This window comes from Rattus norvegicus, chromosome 19, assembly GCF_036323735.1.
Source record: "Rattus norvegicus strain BN/NHsdMcwi chromosome 19, GRCr8, whole genome shotgun sequence".
Lineage (NCBI taxonomy): Eukaryota > Metazoa > Chordata > Mammalia > Rodentia > Muridae > Rattus > Rattus norvegicus.
This window is the reverse complement of record NC_086037.1, coordinates 44,255,790-44,277,807: the sequence shown is the minus strand read 5'-3', so window position 1 is coordinate 44,277,807 and position 22,018 is coordinate 44,255,790. Positions and strand designations below refer to the sequence as shown.

General features: G+C 46.2%; 1 protein-coding gene across 1 annotated transcript in view; it reads left to right on the top strand.

Moving 5' to 3' along the window:
* The first annotated feature begins 6,670 nt into the window (after positions 1-6,670).
* Positions 6,671-22,018, top strand: part of Frem3 (FRAS1 related extracellular matrix 3) — a 58,296-nt gene continuing 42,948 nt past the window's right edge. Inside the window, exons 1-2 of the mRNA NM_001191699.1 lie at positions 6,671-11,816; positions 13,792-13,884. Coding sequence (NP_001178628.1) covers positions 6,671-11,816; positions 13,792-13,884 — 5,239 coding nt within the window. The remainder of the gene's footprint in view (positions 11,817-13,791; positions 13,885-22,018) is intronic.

Sequence of the window (22,018 nt, the reverse complement as noted above, 5' to 3'; positions counted from 1 at the left end):
AGGATGGAATCCAATCCCCCGTGCCTGCTGTTGGTGACAACGGGGGACATGGGTACATGTGGGTGGGTAGACTGGGCTTTGCTTGAAGCTGCAGGACAGCAGGGCTTTTCATAGCTGGGAACACAGTGTAAACCCACAGGCATGGATGAAAATCCTGGTAATAGTACAAAGCTCTCCTTTCAAGGGGATCTAACCCTGCCAGACATGAAATATTCCTGACATGTCATTGGTTATATCACAGTTGAGAGAAGGTTGTAGTCAAACTTCTAAGACAACAAAAATATTTGTACTCCCAAACCAGATTATTTCATCAAACTCATTTCTGCAACTGCTCACCAGTGTGTATTGTGGGTCCCCTGGGAATTTTTATGTGCTAGGAAGCTCTCTAGCTCTGCCAAGCCTGAGAATGCCATTCAATTCTTTCTGTTTACAAACCTAGCTCGCAAATTCAAATCACTATGCGACTGCCGACTGCATCTTAATTCACAGCTGATAGTTTAAAGTGTGCATGCAAAAGCAACGGGACTGAGCTCTGTAAACACCTTGATAACAAGATATCAAGAAAAATAGAATTGAAAACAATGTATGCACTGAGAAGACCAAAGTGGCTATTCATGACCTGCTTCAACAGACAGTTTGAATAAGCAGGTCACGTAACTAGAAACCAGCTGCTCTGGTGGCAGTAACGGGCAATGACAACAACTGGAGGGCTCGCTCCACTCCCACCGCAGCTGTTTGGGATTGCCAAAACTCACAATTTCCAGTTGACACAAAAGCCATCTAGATCATTCTAAATAGCATAGTGAAGACCAGTGGGTAAGGGCGCATGCCTCCAAGCCTGAAGACCTCAGTTTGATCCTCAGGCCCTCCACACCCTGCACCACTTGAGGAAGGAGAGAACTGACTCCAGCAAGTTATCTTCTGACCACGACAAGAGCACTATAGCACTTCAGTGCTTGTGCTTATATGTATACACACACACATACATACACATATACATATATATGCATACACATATATATACACGCACATGCATACACATATATACATACACATACATGCACATGCATAATAATACATACATGTATACACATACATACACACATACACACATGCATACATATGTACACACAAAATACACACATATACACACACACATACACAGGCATGCACACATACACACACCAAATAAATAAAATGTAGGGGAAAGAAAGAATTTTTAAATAGGCAAAATCCTCAAATTGAAAACCCTATTCCTCCAGAAAATATAAGATCTACAAATAAAACAGCAGATAATTATGTCCAGTATGACAGCATAATTACATACAATGTATACAGGAGACACACTTAGAATTATTTACTTTAAAAAAATAAGTAAAAGCACTTATAAGCACCTACTAAGTATTTGGCCCTAGGTAACAAGCAGAAGATTTTAAATGGAATCAGGGAGCAAGGAGGCAATGGACGTCAGACAGCCTGGAAGTCCAGGCCCAGGACCCCTGTACCACTTGCTGAACTCCTCCCTCTGGCTGCTCTGTTCCGGGTCCTTCATCCTCTCTCTCCCCGTGAACTTGTTCTTCCTTTCCATTGCTTCTGATCCTTTATATATGCATCTATTTCCCTTCCTCCCTCTTAGCTTTCCCTAAAATGCCCTACCATTTTCCCCACAATCCCCTACAATAGAGTAATACGGCACTCAGCGGGTATTGTCGTAGACAGACAACCTGCATGTAACACTTAGGATGAATCCACATCATCCAGAGCTTATCCCACACCACGGCATTCCTGCAGCATCACACCTCATCAATGACAGGACTAAGTGCTTCTCTGCCTTCCCTACTTTGCGATACACACAGCTTTATACTAAAGATAATTTATGATTTTCATTAGATATGAAATAAAATGTATATGAAAGCTTTTTCCCCTAGCCCATAGTGTCATCAACCTGGGAGGGTATATAGTCCTCAGATACGCATCCTCTTCCAAAATATCTTTTAGAAGACAAAAGGCTTACTATGACACAACATTCAACCCACATGTACAGAAATCATGCCTTAGGTGCAAAGCGTACACTTTATGCTCACCTAGTAAAGTCTGAGACGTCGCGTTCCTTCATTCCCTGCTACCATGGCTTACATTACCTATCTAGCCCTGTAAAGAACTGAATTTAATGCTACTTCCAATTTTCCAAACACAGACCTATAACACATGTTCATCTTCCTGGCTCTTCAAATTCCAAATGCCATTTAGTTTCAACTTGAAAATGAGTTTCTTTCCTAAGCCATATTTAAAAAGTGATCTCGGGGTTGGGGATTTAGCTCAGTGGTAGAGCGCTTGCCTAGCAAGCGCAAGGCCCTGGGTTCGGTCCCCAGCTCCGGGGGGAAAAAAAGTGATCTCAAAGTTCCCACGCCTCTGCTTAGGGAGCCTGAGACAATGAAGCGTGTCCCATGTGTTCAGAGTCCGGCAGGCCCTGCCTAGTGAGCAGAGGAGCGACCCTGGACAAACCTAGTAGAACCCGTCCTCACTGAGAACAAGCGCACGCCAATATCCACATACAAATTTCATGCAATCTTCATGCTGCTATTCATCAGCCTCTTAAAAATGCCTTTGAAATGCCAATTATACATTAATTTTTAACAAATAACTCAGTTTTCTTATTAAACTGAACTGCTTAGTAAACTTTATCTAGGTTTATTAAATGTATTTGAAATGTACTTAAAACAAATTAATTAATTCCCCATATATAGTAATCACTGCTCTCCAAAGAAATGGTTTATCACAAGGCATTGGCCCCTGCATCATGGGAGCTGAATAGTCTGCCTTGTGCAAGCGAGGGGTCCAAGAGAGCTGGTGTTTAGCCTCCGTGTGAAGAACGGTGAAGGAGGAACAGCCAGAGCTGCAAAGAAGAGGTGCCTCAGCTCAAACCAGCAAGCCGATGGGGCAGGGTGGCTTCCTCTTTGTGTTTTCATTCTCTTCAGGTCGTCAGCGGATGAGATGACACCCTGACACACTGGGGAAAGGATTCCCCTACCAAGTCTACTCATTCCCACGCCAGTCCCATCCAGAAATAATGTCCGACCAGGGAATCCATGATGCAGTCAAGTGGACACATGGAATTCACCATCACGCTGCTCTAGGAATATTTCAAACATAACTTCTTGGCAGTTTCTTTGCACATGTGACTATATATGACAATCTTCCCACCATCATCCCAGTCATTTATATAGGAAAAAATCCATCTCATTTTTAGTCCTAATCAAATAAAATATGGTTAGCTTTGACTAAGGGTCTTCAATAAGTCAGGCTGGAGTTGCTTAATAATTTGGCTCCATGGAAATTAATCCTGATAAAAATAAGCATAACTCCATGCCAACCCACCATTGATAATTTCCCTTGCCACTGTGTCTGGAGTGAACCTAATAACAAACTGATAAATTACTGTGTATGAAGAAACTTCTAGAGTTGGCTTCCCACCTAATCATCCAAATAGGAATCAATATCAAACATAGTTTGGGAACTAGAAACGAGCAAATCATCATTCATCAAACTGCCTCAGAATATCATCATGTGCCCACCAAGGGCATGAGTACAGAGCTGCCTCCCTACTGGGAGAACCTAGAAGAACACAGTGAGTTCAATGTCCAGTCAAAGAAGAGGATCCAGTAGACTGTTTCTGTTTCAGTGTGATACACTCCTCTTCCCTAGTGTTGTCCTAGTTAGGGGTCTACACTGGGATAACGCACTGACCAAACCAATTTGGCTCACATGCTCCAGTTCATCACCAAGAGAAGCCAAGGTAGGGACTCAAGCAGAGCAGAAACTCTGGACAAGAGTCTGAGTCAGAAATGAAATCAGGAATGCTGCTTCCTGGCTTGCTCATCATGGTTTGCTTGGTTCGCTTTCTTATATAATCAGGGACCATGTACCTGCTCTAGGACAGCACCACCCACAGTGGGCGGGCCCTCACACCACAATAATTAAGAAAATGCTTATAAAGTATGGTCAGAGAATATGCCTTATAATCTTGTTCTGTTTCTGTCCCACTTAATGATAGATTCGAGATGCAGCTCAGGCTCAAAGGATAAACTCAAGGTGATGAAATACAGAGATAAAAGAAATTACTCTGAGGAAACAAAGGTTTAATGGTAACAAAGACTTGGGTAGAAAACAAGTCTGGGAGGTCTAAGCACAGCTGACAGAAGTTTTCAATGAACTGGTGCATTCTGGGAAAGGAGGAAAGTTATACCTGTTGCACTGGCTTCTGGTGAATGCCTAAGCTTCATGACCTATCATTACTACTTCACAGTTGCTTCCTTTCCTCTGCTCTTAGGCATCTGTAGTGACTGCCACACTCTCCCTGCTGGCATAGAGCTTTAAGACTACCCGGGAAGACAGACTCCAATTGACAGCTATGGGCATGCATATGAAATTTAGTGACACTGCTGGCAGAGTCATGTGGCCGGAAGAGAGGAGGGAAAGTAGAAAGGTGTGACCACATCAATCATAAAGACCACTGATGACCATAGCAAGAACTTGGTCTCTGTGTCTAATGCCAGACTAGTGCCCTAAGGAGAGAGCAAGTCAGGGATCGGAGAAATAAGCTGGTAAGATGTGGGGGACACTTCCAGATATAAAGTGATAAGAAAGGCGAATGCTGAGCAGAGAAGGTCAGAGAGAGAAACCATCAACTTATTAATAATTGGCATCTGAGCTCTCCATCTCCACTTCTGTAATAGAGAAAGAATGTGTGCAAAAGATTGTCTTAGAGGAAGGAATGCTTAGACAGGAACCAAACAACTCATCTTAAATGCCCAATTGATCAAATTTAATATACCTAGACTTAAAAACAAAGTTCTGTTCTATCAGACAAAATGATGCATGCTTAGAGCACCAACACTCACAGGCTGAGGCTGGAAATCACAGATTCGAGGCCAGCATTGAGACGCTGCCTCCAAACAAGAACCCTTTTAAACATTTGATTATGATGGTCATTCTTTACATACGGCGGGTAGCAACTTTCTGGAATAGAACGCTTCACTCTTGCATAATGGAACTATAGCTGTGCTTAAATTTTTAAAATGCATGTTTAAAAGAGCATTTTTCTGGCTGTGCTAGTTAATGTGGCTTATTTAGGCTTAAACGTGCATTATTTAAAATGTACCACCTCTTAAAATTTTGCTATATGAACAGATCTGTGCTGATGAGGTGGAGTAGGGTTCAACTCTAGTGGACCACAAACACCACCGCACTTCACAGGTTGGCTGTTTAGAGAGATTAACACTTTCAGGTTCATAAGGTATTCTTGGTTTGAAAACAGTGGCATGGTGCTGGCTGTGGCGGCAGCAGTGGCTGCTGCTGTTGCTGCTGCTGCTGCTAAAGTGAACAAACCATCTTCAACATTGCAAAAAGATCAAAAGATTAATTTATGGATGACAAACCCCAGATTTATATTACCCAGTTGAAGCCATGTTTTTTAATCAAGAGTTGCATGCATCTATTTTCAGTCACTAAAAAGTTCCTGACCTGGAAAAGGGAACCAGGTGAATTGGATTATCATGCACAGTGACTGACTGGATTCTTCCAGTCCCTAAGAAATTAAGACAAGTCCGGACCTGACACTCACTTCCCTCACAGAGAGGAAACGGGGTCATTTGAAAACCTGCTTCCAAGCCTGTGAGGACTGACTCATGGAGATTTATTTGTGGGTTTTCTTAGGCAGTGCTCCCCCCCCCCCCCCCCCCGTCCTCACCCCTGGCTACTGTATATTTTCTAACTAGAAAGTAACAGGAACGAAAGGAAACAGCCGTGTCTAGAGTTGACCGGGTATGGAAACTATGTTCTAAGAAAGCCACAGGAAGCTGACCTGCACACCCAATCGCTTTAGGTGAGACCCATTATTCAATGGGAACAGATTACAAGCTATTCAAGTTCGCCAGCCTGGAAACTACTGCTTCCTCACTCTGAAACCTTGAAGCTGCCCTCCCCTCCCCGTCCCCGTCCCCGCCCCCCCAACACACACACACACACACACACACACACACACACACACACACACACACACGGAGGGAAGGAGGGAGAGGGCGGATCCTGTTCCCTCATCTCTCAAAAAAAAAAAAAAAAAAAAAAAGAACCTGAAAAGAAACCGCCAGGGTTGCGAGAAAAAGCACCCCTGTCAGGGTAAGAGAGACTCTGGCTCTGCACTCTATTAGAGACACTATTCCTCCTGGGTGAACCGTGCCAGCGGTATCTCCCACGCACAGAACTCTCATCCAGGCGCGGTCACGCTCCGCTTTCCCAGCCCTGAGGGACAATCCTTTTGTGGATCCCAGGGGAAAGGGTATCCAGAGAAGACAGTTGGAGGCAAGCAACCCAAGGCTGTGACATTTCAAGGTAACTGGGATAAAGACACTGGGAAGGGGAGGGGGAGCGAGCGCCTGCATGCTCACTAGGTGTGGATGCGATGATGCGCTAGGGAACATCTGAGTGGTCACTGACACCAGCATAGGTGGAGACTCGGAATGCAGAAAACGGAGAGAGCCCTTCCCTTGTTGGTACCTGCTGCAGCCGTAGCTCTGGCGGGATCCAAACAGAGGATCCCTTCCGCAGAGGAACACCGCTTCCATTGGACTGGGCATCCTCCAGGTATATTAACTCAGAATTCCATCGGACCATGGCTGGGCATTCTCTGAACCTTTCTGGGATGTCCCCGCAGCTGCTAGTGGCTCTCGCCTGCCTGCTTCTGACTTGTGGTGCACTGAGAGAACAGGTACCCCTCAATGAAAACGTGTCCCACGGGGAGCTCTATCTGCCTCCTTGGGGAGCGCTCGATGGTGGCAGTCACCAGAACCCCGGTATTCTGATCACCAACCCTGGGTTCCAAGTGCCACAGGGCCGCTCGGTTTGGCTCGACCCACTGCGGGATCTGATGATTCAAGTGCAGCCAGGCGACCAGTGCGAGGTGACAGTGCTGGACATCCCACGGCTCCAAGGAGCGCTCTCCCCGCGCCAATTTCCCTGTGATTTCGGGGCCCGCCAGGTCAAATACATTCACTTCGGCTCGCCCACCGCCACAAGAACCCGGATACAGCTGCAGCTGCGCTACGAGGCAGGGAATTCCACGCTGGTGCTGCCCTTTACTCTGCAAGTGAACGTAGTCTTCCCCAAGCTTCAGTTGGTAACGTGCAACAGGCCGTTGAAAGTGTTCAGACTGCTAGGCTGCAGCCAGGCCATTGACCGGAGAGTGCTAAACTTCACCTCCAGCAGCAGGTGCAGGCTCACTTTGCTTCCTCACCCTGGCGGACCACTCCCCAAGTATGGGCACTTGGTGGATGCCGCTGGGACCCCTCTCTCCAGGGGCCATATGGCGGACTGTGAGACTTTTATCCAGGCTGGGGTGCGCTACCAGCATACTGCCACGCCATCCTCACCCACCAGGGACTATGTGCCCATGCTGGTGGAGCTGCTAGGGCCAGAGTCTCGAGATACTAGGTCAGCAAAGGTGCTGGCCCAGGAGTACTGCCAGCTTCAGGTCAGACTCCAGAAGGGAGCCAGGAGCACAGCGCCGAGACCCAGTTTCGCGGCTCCAATGATGGTGGAAGTTGAACAGTTCCTACTGACAGCCCTGACCCCTGATGCGCTGGCTGCAGAAGACGGCGAGTCAGACCCTGACGACCTAGTCTTCAAAATTCTCAATGCCCCTGAGGCTCCACCCGGACACCATGGTCGACAGGGTTCTGTGGTGAACACAGATGACCCTCTGGGCCTTCCAGTCTCTTTCTTTACCCAGAAAGAGTTGAGAGAGCTGAAAATTGCCTATCGACCCCCAACAGGGAGCTCAGAAGGGGACCTCATCTTTCAGCTGGTACTGCAAGTGGAGGATGAGGATGGTGACACCTCTGAGCCTTTTGTCTTCATGGTGGTGGTGAAGTCTTTGAATGCTCTGGCTCCAGCAGCTCGCTACAGTGCAGGACTTGCCGTTTATGAAGGCCAGGCAAGGCCCTTGTCCGATGCCCAAAACTTTCAGGTCAGTGATAATTCCAAAGAAATAAGAATTGCTGCAGTCAGAGGTTTGCAACACGGGCAGCTGGTGGTGCGTGGGGCACCAGTTGAGTGCAAGTGTTTCACACCAGCAGACCTAAGTGCAGGGCGAGTGGTGTACCAGCACGACGGCAGTGACTCTTACAGTGACAACGTCATCCTCGAGATGGAGGATGGGCACCACCAGGTGGACTTCCTCTTCCCCATCACCATAGTGCCTGTAGACGATGAGGCACCAGTACTCACCACCAACACGGGGCTCTCAGTGACTGAAGGGCAAGCCATCCCGATATCCCCCTTTGTCTTATGTGCCACCGATATCGACTCCGAGGACTCAGCTATCCTCTTTGTGCTGGAAGACCAACACCCGGAAGGAAAAGAGAAAAAGAGGGGTGAGGCTCTGACCCCCGGTTTCTACAGCTCAAACCAGTACACAGGCAAGATGCTGCTGAGGCAGGCTGAAGCCCCTTCGTCCCTTCTGCGCAGTGACTGGTACTATGTGGAAAAGGAGGGCCTTTATGAGAAGGCAGTGACTGAGTGGCTACAGAGAGATATAACGGAGGGGAGACTTTTCTTCTTCTACCTAGGACCACACAGCCCATCGACAGTGGCCCGTCTGGCTTTCCGTGTGCAGGATGACCATGACCCACCAAATCTCTCCAACCAGCACCTCCTGACCATCAGCATCCAGCCAGCAGAGAAGCAGAGTCCTCAGCTATCTCCAGAAACTACCCTAGAAATGACTGTGCAAGGATACCAGCTCACTCCCTTCCAGAAGAAATTCCTCCAGTACATTGGCCAGAACTCAGATGACCAGAACCTGTCGTATACTCTCCTGACAGGACCAACAGATATGGACAGCAACCACCAAGTGCCGGCTGGAGAAATCGTGCTCACCGATTCACCAAATAGACCCATCGTTCATTTTACCCAAGCCCAGGTCAATCATCAAAAAATTGCTTATCGGCCCCCACCGAGGAATCTAGGTATCGTACCTCGAGTTGTACAATTCACCTACAAGGTAGAAGACATTGCAGGTAGCAGTGTACCTGGGACATTCACACTATTCCTGCAGCCTTTGAACAGTCAGCCACCAAAAGTCATCACTAGAGGCTTTGCTGTCTTAGAGGGACATAGCTTTATTCTTGGCAGAGGCGAACTCAATGTTTCAGACCCTGACACCAATGTTGATCAACTTTTCTTCGTTTTAGTTTGGGGTCCCCAGCACGGACACTTGCAGTACTTTAAAAAGTATATGGTTCCAGGTGAATCGTTTATGCTAGCCGATGTTGTCAATGGGAATATCTCTTACCAGCACAGCAGAGACCAGACTACCAGTGACGTCATCTACCTAGAGGTAAGTGATGGAGTACACCACATACCCATCACTGTCCAGGTTTCCGTGCTGCCCACTGTGGCTAAAAGAAGTCCCGGGGTCTCTTTCACAGATACTCGAGTACTGGCTATTTCTCTAGATGTGCTTGAAAATGCAGCTTCTGAGGTCACTGTGGGTGTTACCCATGGCGGAAAGGATCTGATGCTATCCTTCATTGTGGAGGACAAGCCTAAACTGGGCATCATTCTGGTGAATGGTTTGCCAGCAGAACGAGTCACCCAGGAGGACCTCCTTGGTGGGGCAGTAAGCTATGCTCACACTGGAGGTGAAATCGGCTTCCGAGGGGTGTGCGACGTTTTCAGCTTCATCCTCTCCACAGATGCCCGTCACCCGACCGTGGGAGACAACACACCAGAGAGGGTGCTGGTGGAAGTGACAGTGCTGCCCGTGGACAACACGGCCCCCAAGGTCTCGGTAGGAGAGCCCTTCGTTGTATATGAAGGTGAGAAGAACCCCTTGACCCCACAACATGTCAACATTGAAGACGTGGACACTTCCGAAGATGAAATCCTTTGCACACTGACTGCGCAGACATCCTCTGGCTACCTGGAAAACTTGGCACCAGCTCCTGGTTCAGAAGTGTCACAGGCTGGCAGCCCCATCAGTGCCTTCTTCATCAAGGACGTCCGAGTGGGGCGTATCAATTACGTACAGAGTATCCACAAGGGAGTAGAACCAGGAACAGATCACTTCACCTTCTATTGCTCCGACGGCGTCAACTTCTCCCCGAATGTCCTCCTCCCTCTAACCATCTTGCCCACCAATGATGAGCAGCCTGAACTTTTCACCCAGGAGTTTGTGGTATTAGAGGGGATGAGCCGGGTCATAGACACCTCACTGCTCAATGGGGTAGATGCTGACTTCCCACCAGAGAAGCTGCACTTCCGACTCACGGTCCTGCCCCAGCACGGACGGATCCTACAGCAGCTGGCCACAGGCAGCAAGCCCATCCACAGCTTTACCTTGCAGGAGATCCAAGAGCCCTCTTCCATTGTCTATGAACACGATGACTCACAGAGCACGGAGGACAGCTTTGAGGTCTGGCTGAGTGACGGCAGGCACAGCGCTCACAAAAAGGTGCCCGTTGTTGTCATTTTGGTGGATGATGAGGCTCCCCAGTTGGCCATCAATGATGGGCTGGAAGTAGAAACTGGACACTCGGAGATCATCACAAATCGCATGCTCAAAGCCACAGATCCTGACTCAGATAACAAGAGTCTCAGTTTTGTTCTCCACTCTGAGCTTCAGCAGGGGCTTCTGCAACGACTGAAGAAGCCAGGAGGAGACGTGAGGAGCAACCTCACCGTGGGAATGAACTTCACCCAGGATGAAATTGACAGAGACCTTATCTGTTATACCCACACAGGCCAGGGAGAAGCTGTTGACCTTCTCAAATTTGATGTGACTGATGGGGTTAACCCTTTGAGGGACCACTATTTCTATATCACCATTAGCAACTCAAACAGTATCATCCCTGAGGTAGTCAGCAAAAGGGTCACCTTGACAGAAGGTAGCAGAGTGACCCTCACCACTGAACTGTTTAACACCAGTGCCATCCACAGCCCTGGTGAACAACTTCAGTACTGCATCAAACGAGCTCCTAGGACAGGCCACTTGGAAAGCTCTGACCAGCCCGGGGAACCCATAGCTTCTTTTACGCAGCTTCACCTGGCCAGCAACAAGATATCCTATGTCTGTATTTCAAAAGATGAAAGGAAGATGGATCACTTTGAGCTTAGAGTGACTGGGGGACACAGCTCTGTGTCCAGAGTCTTCAGGCTGTTCGTCACAGATCAAGACAACAAGAAACCTACCTTGACCATCCAAACACTAGTCCTGCAAAGAGGGGACAGCATAGTGGTCACTCCTTCTCAGTTGACAGTGGAGGATGAGGACACTCCAGCTGATTTTATTCTTTTTACCATCACACAGGTGCCCATCCATGGCAGGATTTTGTATAATGGTAGCCATCCTGTGACCACTTTCACCAAGAAGGACCTGACAGAGAATGTGATTCTCTATCGTCACGATGGCAGTGAGACAACCAAAGACAGTTTCTCCTTCACCGTGACAGATGGCATCCACGCAGGCTTCTATGTCTTCCCAGACACTGCCCTGGAGACACATGTGCCTCAGATGGTGCAGATCCAGATAAGCCCCCTTATCGACAGGCTCCCACAGATTACTATCAACAGGGGAGCCAGGGCCTTGACGATCCTTCACACTGGACACGTGGGTTTCCTCATTACCAGCAAGTATTTACAAGCGACCCATCAGGATGCTCCCCACAGACTCCTAACCTATAAAGTGACCAGTGGACCAGAGCATGGCTACATTGTCAATGCTGGCCTTGGAGATGAGAGCACGCACACCTTCACACAAGGTCAGTCAGATCTTTTTTCCCTAGTGCCTCTATGGTCTATCTTCCTCAGTGGGTTAGAGCTCTCAGATCTCTGTAAAATGGTTCTGACTCTAATTTTTTTTTAAAGAAAAGAAAAAAGGAACATAGTATAATATAAAAATCCTCATTAAAAGAACTTGTCCTTTTTCAACTATTCATTAGAAGAGCCACTTAACAGAAAACCAATGAACCTTGTAATTACACCTTAGCTTTTGGTGTATCTGGTTATGTTTATTTTAATAACATGTTTTGAAGTCAGGAATGTCAATTGTCATAGTTTCTTAGTAGAGTCTAGATTTTTAAGATAATTGTCATCTAGATTTGAGATATAAGTAATTATGTCATCTATTTTAATGTACTATTCAAAGTAACTTCCGAAGCTGAAAGTTCACCCCTGCAGTTCCAGCATTCGGGAGGCTGAGGTAGTGGGATTGCAAGTTCGATGCCAGTCTGTAACAAATATCAGGCCAGAATGGACTACACTGTAAATTCCCATCTCAATGTAGGAAAAATACTTATTAAAAACGCATAGAACTAAGTCAGCCTAAGTGTACAAAGGACTGTATTTTAAAATCATTTTTCTTTTAAATTTGGAGTTAATACCAGTGCTGAACTAGAAAGAAGTTCCCTGCTTTTCCAGGTTGTGTGGCACCAGAGGTCCCTGGGCCACTCTTTATATTTCTTTAGGTAGTTTTGCCCAGGAGATATAAAGAGATAAGAGATGCATGAAGTGCTCCACCATCAACACACATGAGCCTGACTGTCGTCGCAGAGTAACATTCATGGAGAGGGTTTGTCTTGGCTACTTTTCTATTGCAGTGAAGAGACACCATGACCACCAAGACAACTGATAGAAGAGTTTATTGAGGCTTGCAATCTTAGAGGGTGAGTTTGTTTGTAAGGGAGTAGGGCAACCAGCAGGGAGGCATGATGCTGGAGCCATAGCTAAGAGCTTACATCTGATCCACAAGCACAACATAAAGAGAGAGCCAACTGGGCCTGGCACGAGCTTCTGAAATCTCAAAGCCCACCCCTAGAGACACACCTGCTCCAAGGAGGCCACACCTCCTAGCCCTTCACAAACACTTCCACCAACTGCAGACCAAACATTCAAATATATGAGCCTATGAGTGGAGGGGTATTCTCATTCAAATCATCGCCGTGTTTAAAACCTCATCTGGCTAGGTTTTTGGATTGCTTTTAAAAAATGGTGAAATCATATATGGTTCTATAAAAATGTGTTTGTCTAAATAAATTCTACCTAACAGCAAATCGTCATTAAAATACTAATGATTACTAATATAAAAAACAACCACAGATCTAAGGAACAAGTTGTTTAAGCCAAGGGTTGTAGACAATAAGAAAAAAATCCAGTAGCTTTGCTTTCATTTTCTTTGCTCTCAAGATTAGTTCTCAACATTAGCTGCTATTTAAACTAATTTTGACAAAGAGTTGACAGACACCAGTCATTAAGGCAAGCTCTCTGCTCATACAGAAACTTAAGATCATGTGGCCTGGCTCTTCACAGAGTGTCTGGATGCTATAGAACATGTATAGCCAGCATGGCTCGCTGGGTGTGTACCGCAAAGCACATGCTAACAGCAGCACTTTAAAATGTTCTTTTATGTTTGCCTTTCTAACTTTGAAAGACAGGTCTGTTGGCCAACACGGTGGCTCAGTAGGTAATGATGCTTGCAGCCAAGACGAATGACCTGAGTTCAGTCCTCAGCACCCACATGGTGGGAAGGGAAAACAGACTTCTGCAAGCTGTCCTGGGACCTCCATTTGTGTACCATAACACCCACACATTAAATAAATAAGTGTAAATGAAAGCTTAAAGTACTTCACCGATTTTTAAAGTTGTGTTTCATTCCCACACCATATGAAACACGAGTTGCCAACACCCCTTTCCTGCTGTGCACATGCTTAATACAGTGTAGTGTCTTCTTGTTTAAAGCCGACATTGATGAGATGCAGATCTACTACATCCTGAACAAGGACCACGGCAGCGCGACAAGAGATACCTTCTACTTCTCTGTTGGAACCAGTGGTAAGTCGAGCAAAGCCCTAGAACGCACCACAGTGAGTAAGCGTCAGTACACAGCTGCCAACAGTGTCTACCCTTGTCATCACCAGCAGTAACTTGGCACACTATGACAGCGAATGAATTTGCTTTCGCTGTGTTCCTATGTTCGGTGCTTCTTGACAAACGAACGTTTCTATTCAGTAAACTTTTTTTTAAAAATTTATTCATTTATTATATATAAGTACACTGTAGCTGTCTTCAGATACACCAGAAGAGGGCGTCGGATCTCTTTACAGATGGTTGTGAGCCACCATGTGGTTGCTGGGATTTGAACTCAGGACCTCTGGAAGAGCAGTCAGTGCTCTTAACCGCTGAGCCGTCTCTCCAGCCCCTTCAGTAAACTTTTTATTCCTCAATCTTCTCAAGGAAGTGCTGGCATTCAACACAAAAAGAGAATGGTTGAGAGTTTTTAAAAGCCAGTTTTTAAGAGGAGAAAGTGATCAGGGGTTTGATGACTGCAATAGAAGATGCAGTAACTGACTTTCTGATATGGATAACAACCCTAATAGCCGATCCTAACTTTAGGAGATCCTGAGACCCCAGGTAATGGTGTCTATCATACTGACACTACACGGAATGTCCCCTTTTCTAGCTGGTCAGCATTTTCAGCTCCAGAGTGAGTATTGTGGCTTTCTAACAATGGAATTTAATTTTCTCGGGGGTTGATGGGGTGCAGTGGCGGAGCATATGTTTTGCATTGGGTTAGACAGCTCCACGCCCCATCCCCACCCCAGTGTAATCTCCTTACATTTTCTTGGATGGGTGAGAACTGTAATTGCTGGAATTTTAATCTTCTTAAATGGAGAAGAAAATGGATTTACTGACATTGAAGAAAACTTATTAAAAAGCTGCCTGCGGGTTTCTGCTGCACCTGAATCTATCTGTCATGTCTTCGAAGTCTCAAAACAGGAAGTTAACAGTTAACAGAAGGTATTTACTTCTCACAGCAAGGGACAGGATAATCCTGGGGTCAGCAGAGAGGCCATTTTGAAGTTTCTTAGGATTAGACCGGAAATTAGGTCCATGTGCTGCTTGCCACTCAATAACCCCTCTCAGTAGAGGTCATTACTCACTCCCAGCAAGTGACATGTCTCTGCCCAAATCATAGGTCATCATTCAAGAACCAATTTATTCCAAAGTCGTCTTGTATGAGAAGCTGGAGGGTGAACTCACCCCAGGCAACCTTGAACAAGGGGTTTTGGCCCTGTTCTCCTTCAGCCGGTGACATAAAGATGTTTTCATATCTAACTCAGCTGGTTGAGATCACACAGAAAGCGCTTGGCATGGAGCTGATGCCCAGTCTCCTGCCTCCTCTGATGAGGCTACTGTGCTGTGGGCTCACTGATCGCTCATCTCCCTAAATGTGAAAACAAGTCTTTCCTCCTTTTCCCAAGTTCTCAAGAACCGCAGTTGTTAAAAAGATGAATGTATACTTTTTAAACAAATTCATAAAAGAACATAGCACATGGACACTGGATAGTCAGTATTTCTCTTTTTATTTCTGAAAAGGTGATGTCCTTTGTTTCTGGCAACGTGGTTTATAGGCAACAACAGAAGCAAGATAATTCTGTACTGATTCTGGTGGAGGGGGGGTTTTGTTTTGTTTTGTTGTTTTTTAAAGCAGTACTATTTGAGTGTTTCTTATGAACCAGGCAGTATGTGTATGAGTTAAGACTTGTAGCTCTTCCTGTAAGATCCACAAAAAATGGCACAACATTGTCTTAAGATGAAGATACTGGGGTTGAAGAATTTATCCAAAATTGGAGTCATAGTAAGTCAGTGAGAAAACATCGAAACTCCAGTTCCAAAACTAAGACTCTGAAGCGCCAGAGATCCAGGAAGCTGTGGCCACGAAAAGAAGTCAGAGAACAGCTCAAGGACGCCCTTCCCATGCCAACAAAGAAGCACCTTACAAAGTAAAGCTACCAGAACAATCTAATGCAGACATAGAAACATCAGGGATGTATTTTTCACAGTTAGAGCTTAAAACATCTATGCATAGCTATCTTAGGTTGAGTTTCATTTCTGTGAAGAGACACCATTACCAAGGCAGTTCATAAAGGAAAACATTTAATTGGGGCTGGCTTACAGTTCAGAGGTTTAGTCCATTATCATCATGGCAGGAAGCATGGCAGCATCCAGGCAGACATGGTGCTGGAGGACAAGCTGAGAGTTCTACATCTTCATCTCCAGAAAGCAGAAAGACACTGTCACTCAACATATTTTGAGCATATAGGACTTCAAAGCTCACCCCCACAGTGACACACTTCCTCCAACAAGGCCATACTTCTAATAAAGCTACCCCCATAGGCCAAGCATTCAAACCTGTGAGTCTGTGGAAGCCATAGCTATTCAAACCACCACAGTAGCCATAAGCTAGAATGTATTTATGCATCCTCTTTATTTTCAATAAGTTTTCCCACTGCCTGCTGAGTACCAAGTAGCGCTAAGATTGGTGTCTATTGGTGATTCTAACTGCAAATGAAGGGTTTCCTTTAAACACTGCTTATTCAGTAGTTTCAAAAAACATTAGTCTCTGTCTCCACAAGATCCACTTTAATCTTTTTTCTCTTTATAATATTCCCACTTTTAGCTAGAGGAAGGTTTCAGTGGTTAAAAGTGCATATTGGTCTTACAGAAGACCTGAGCTCAGCTCCCAGAAGGCAGCTCATGACTGCCTGAAGCTCCAGCTTTAGGGAGCCCACCTCTCCTGCCTCTGTAAACACACACACACACACACACACACACACACACACACACACACACACACAGAGAGAGAGAGAGAGAGAGAGAGACAGACAGACAGACACACACACACACACACACACACACACAGACACACACACAGCATGGGTTGAAAATGACAGAGTGAATGATGTCATAGTGCTGGGGTCTTCTGGAGATGTAGCCCCTTACTAGTGTACAAGGGTGGCAGCTGGTAGTTTCGTTTCTGGTTTAGCAGAACAACCTAACTGCAGCTTCTAAGATGCTTAGCCATGAGAGGGCATCAGGAAACACTGCTGCCGAGACCCATGATCTGCAGGTGCTTTGTCTGTCCTCATGTCTAACTGTTTGCCTGCCTGGCTCCAGGATGATGATGGTGGTGGTGATGGTGGTGGTGGTGGTGGTGGTGGTGGTGGTGGTGGTGGTGGTGATGGTGGTGGTGGTGATGGTGATGGTGGTGGTAATGGTGGTGGTGATGGTGGTGGTGGTGGTGGTGGTGGTGGTGGTGGTGGTGGTGGTGGTGATGGTGATGGTGGTAGTGGTGGTGGTGGTGGTGATGGTGATGGTGGTGATGGTGGTGGTGACGGTGGTGGTGATGGTGGTGGTGGTGGTGGTGGTGGTGGTATGAAAATACAGTGCTGAATTCACTCAGAGGAGGGCATCCCTGCAGAACTGTGGATGAGACATACGTCTCTGGTGAAGTAGGCAGTCTTAAGGGTGAAAACACTGGCAAGATGTCCACAAAGCTGTAATCTTATGAAAACCGCAAGGCTGGGACCATGAAAACTTCCAGTTCATAGCCTCTGACACTTCCAAGTCCTGGCTCAATTCTGTAGAAATATGTGAGATATTTTTTGATGAGCTGAGCTTTGGGACCTGCTTGTTGTCTTAGCATGAACACACATGTTTATGAACATAACACAGTGTTACGCTACAGATACCTAATAACCACAAACAGATAACTAATCACCACAAACGCAGTGGTTCTGCAACATTCCTGCTTACCCAACAATCCTGGTGGTTAGAAGTGGAGAAGGTTCAGATAGTCCAGAACTGAAGTTTTGGTCAAGGTGAATGTCCTTATGGAGATCTATAGGGGTATACGCAATCCCTGATTCCTCTCAGCGCCAGGGGTTACCTATCTACACAGCCAGAAGTGGCCTCTGCCACCTCTCACTGACATGGACCTTTGTGGTCGGTCCAGAGCACCATCCAGAATACTCAGCAGCGAAGCCCCACTTGCTCTGCTCCTTGCTCTGTGATACACTCACATGCTCCGGGCAATGTAGACAGCCGTGAGAGCGTCCTGTGCCAGCCACAAACATAAAGGAAATCAACACAGGCACAGCCCTCAGAAGGATGCCGAAGGCACAGCACATGCATTAAACCTGTCTTTGCAATTATTTGTGCAGAGACCGAAGTCTGTATGTTTTTCTTCCTCTAACGGGAAAATAAATTTAACAATTTAGTCCTCAAAATCTACAATTAACTGACTTGATTACACAAGATCAGCTTTAAGCTGCAGCAGGCTGCTCAACTGGGTACCGCGTGCGCGCAGTATTCACTCTGACCTCTGTAACTCCGCCCAGCTTCTCTTCCTTGTTAAAGTGGGCTCAGGACTAGGAGGAGGCATGGGTGCCCTGTAGGCTTCAGCATGGAGGGCTGAGCTGTTCCCTGATGACACTGCCCATTCTGTTCTCAGCTTCACAATCCTCGGTGCCTTTTGCTCTGCTACAGCTCAGTGAAGTAACAGACATCAAACACACTGGTTGGCCCTTTGCGTACCATCAGTTGCCCCTGAGTGTAAGAGTCTCTTCCTCTCAGACGTTTATAAATACAGCAATACTTGTGCACTGCAAAACCAGCTACATAAAGGCAAACCTTGACAATAAGACCAGGTTCCATGTTCCGATGATTTCTACAGTTTGAAGCATTTAAAGTCAGGTGCTTTCAGTGTAAGCTGTCAGTCTCCTTTTTAATGAAAGGTTTATTTATGTGTATATTGTGTATATGTGCCTATCTCATAGATGTGAACCGCATGCATGCAGGTACCTAAAGAGGCAGGAGGAGAGCCTCAGCTCCCTGAATTGAGCGTACAGATAGTTGGGAGCCGCCAGATGTGGGTGCTTGGAACCAAACCCAGGTCTTGGTACACCAGGTGCTCTGTGCAACCCTCTGAGTCATCTCTCCAACCCCAGGATAAGAGGAGAAAATGTTTCTGTTTGTTTCTGAGAACTGAACTTAATGTCTGTCTTAGTGTTCTATTGCTGTGAAGAGACACCATGACCTCAGCCATGCTTTTATTATTATTATTATTATTATTATTATTATTATTATTATTATTATTATTCACTTTGCATCCTGATAACAGACCCCCTTTCTCCTCTCTTCCCAGCCCCACTCTTACAAATCCCTCCTCCCATTACCCCCTCCCCTTCTCCCCAGAGAAATGGAGCCCCCCCTTGGGTACCACCCCATCCTGGGACATCTAATCCCAGAAGGACTAGTCAAATCCTCTCCCATTGAGGCCCAACCAGACAGTCCAGCTAAGGCGAAGGAGAGCCAACGGCAGGGAACAGACACCAAGACAACCCATGCTCCACTTGTTAGGGAAATCAAGCTTGAGCATTTGCTACAAATGTGTAGGGGGCTTAAGTCCAGCCCCTGCATGCTCCCTGGTTGGTGGCCCAGGCTCTGTGAGTGCCCTATAGTCTCAGGTTAGTTGACTCTGTGGGTCTTCTTGTGGTGCCCTTGACCCCTCCGGCTTACTCACTCTTCCGTCACTCTCCCACAAGACTCCCTGGGCTCCGTCTGATGTTTATCCGTGGGTCTGCATTTGCCTTCATCCCTGCTGGATGAAACCTCTCAGAAGACAGTTATGCTAGGCTCCTGTCTGCAAGCATAGCAGAGAATCATTAATAGCATCAGGGGTTGGCTCTCTCCCATGGGATGGGTTCTCAGGTTGGGCCAGTCATTGGTTGGCTGTTCCCTCAGTCTCTGATCCATCTTTATCCCTGTGTATCTTGTAGACAAGTTTTGGGTTAAGGGTTTTGTGGGTGGATTGATGTCCCCCTTCCTCATCTAGAAGTCCTGCCTGCCTACAGGAGGTGGCCACTTCATTCTCTATATTCCCCACTCTGGTAGGAATCTCAGCTAGGGTCACCCCATAGACTCCCGGTATCCTCTCCCATCCCAGGCCTCCAGCTAGTCCCCAGAGAATCCCCAGCCCCTGCACTGATTTCTAGTCTCACTCCCAGACCTCTCTTGCCCACCTCCCACCTGATTGCCTGCCATCCCCATTCCCCTCCTGACCTCCTTCCTACCCAGTTCCCTTTCTCCATCCACCTGCAATGACTGTTTAATTTCCCCTTCTGAGTGAGATTCACGCATCCTCCCTTGCGACCTCCTTATTACCCAGTTTCTTTGGATGGACCACAGCCACTCTTATAAAAGAGAACATGTAACTGGAGCTTACTTACAGTTTAGAGGCTTAGTCGGTGGTGGGGAGCATGGCTGCACACAGGCAGATATGGCTGGAAAAGTAACTCATGGTCTACATTTAGATCCTTTGATAGCAGGAAGACAGAGAGACTCTGGACTTGGCATGAGTGTTTGAAACCTTGAAGTCCACCCCCAGTAACACACTTCCTCCAACAAAGTCACACTTCTTAATCCTTTCAAATAGTGCCACTCCCTGGTTGACCAAGCATTCAAATCTCAGAGCCTACGGGGTCATTCTTGTTCAAACCACCACAGAGCCTTATGCTAGGCAAACACTTTACCACTGAGCTGTGTTCCCCAGCCCTCCGTCTGCTTTTTAATATTGTGGTAAGTTTCATTATATGTAAGATTGCCAAGAAAGCCCCTGGTGACTCAAAATTCCCACAGACTGGAGACTAATTCTTAATTTTTAGAAAGGACATCAAAGGAATGATAAGCAACGTTGTCTGACTGCTTCAAAATTTGTGGCACATCTTATTAACCAGAATGTGGCACATGAAGTTCTGTGCCTGGAGATGCTCACTTTGCTCCTAGAGAGACCAACAGATGACAGTGTTGAAGTAGCTCTTGGCTTCCTCAAGGAGTGTGGTCTCAAATTAGCCCGTGTCACCAAGGAGAATCCGTGCAATCTTTGATGCCGGGGAAACATTCTTCATGACTCGGAGATCAACACAAGAGTTCAGTACATGATTGAAGTGATGCTTGCTGAAGGACAGATTCAAGGACCAATCTGTTATTCTGGAAGGACTTGATTTATTGGAAGAGGGTGGTCACTTTACACATATGCTCTCCTTGGAGGATGACTACAGTCCAGAAGATGTTCTTAATGTTTTCAAGACGGGTCCTAGTTTTATGGAGAATGAAGAGAAGTACAAGGCTATTAAAAATGAAATCCTTGATGAAGGAGACAGTGATTCAAACACAGACCGAGAAGTTGGAAATAGTGAAGAGGAAGAGGAGGAAGAGGAGGAAGTAGAAGGCCAATAGAGGAAGGAGGACAAAAGGTAATTATTCGTGACAGAACAGAAATCAGCCTAGTCTCATTTCACCATACAACCTATCTAGCCATTCAGTCAAGTTTGATTTTGAAGACTGTGTACACAGTTGCTGAAGATGGAGTCTGCTAAGAGCCAAACAAAAGAACTCTGCAACAGGACACTTAACTTCTGTACCCAGCAAAGGACCCATGAAAAATGTTGCCTTCATAGATGGGCAGTTATCAAGCCTATAACAGGTGAGAATCTTATACTCAACAATGTTATTTTCTCTTTCAAAATGGTGTGTCTTTAAGATCTCGTGTTTCTCTATCTGGATGTAAATTAAAACAGACAAAACAACAACAAAAACCCTTTCTCAGAGAAAACTTAGGACCCAGATCTCCTTGTTCCTGCAATAGGACCCATTGGTCTATCTCATAGTTAAATTGTGTGTGCTCTAGCCTTGTCTCCTGACTTTCTATAAATTATGAGATGCCTACAGGCATGGTGGGGAGGAAACTAGATGCTCGTCACACTTTGGCCAAAATGTAAATGAATCCATTTGCTTTGACAAGAAAGAGAGAGAGAGAGAGAGAGAGAGAGAGAGAGAGAGAGAGAAAGGAAAGAAGGAAGGAAGGAAGGAAGGAAGGAAGAAAGAAAGAAAGAAAGAAAGAAAGAAAGAAAGAAAGAAAGAAAGAAAGAAAGGAGGAAAGAAAATAAAAGAAAACCCCTGGTGGAGCAAATTCTGAACCATGTCAACTAAACACACTGTTAGGCACATTCATTTGTCTTCTTCCTATGTCATTATACTTGTGGAGGTGTGTGTGTGTGCGTGTGCGTGCGTGCGTGCGTGCATGTGTGTGTGTGTGTGTGTGTGTGTGTGTGTGTGTGCATGT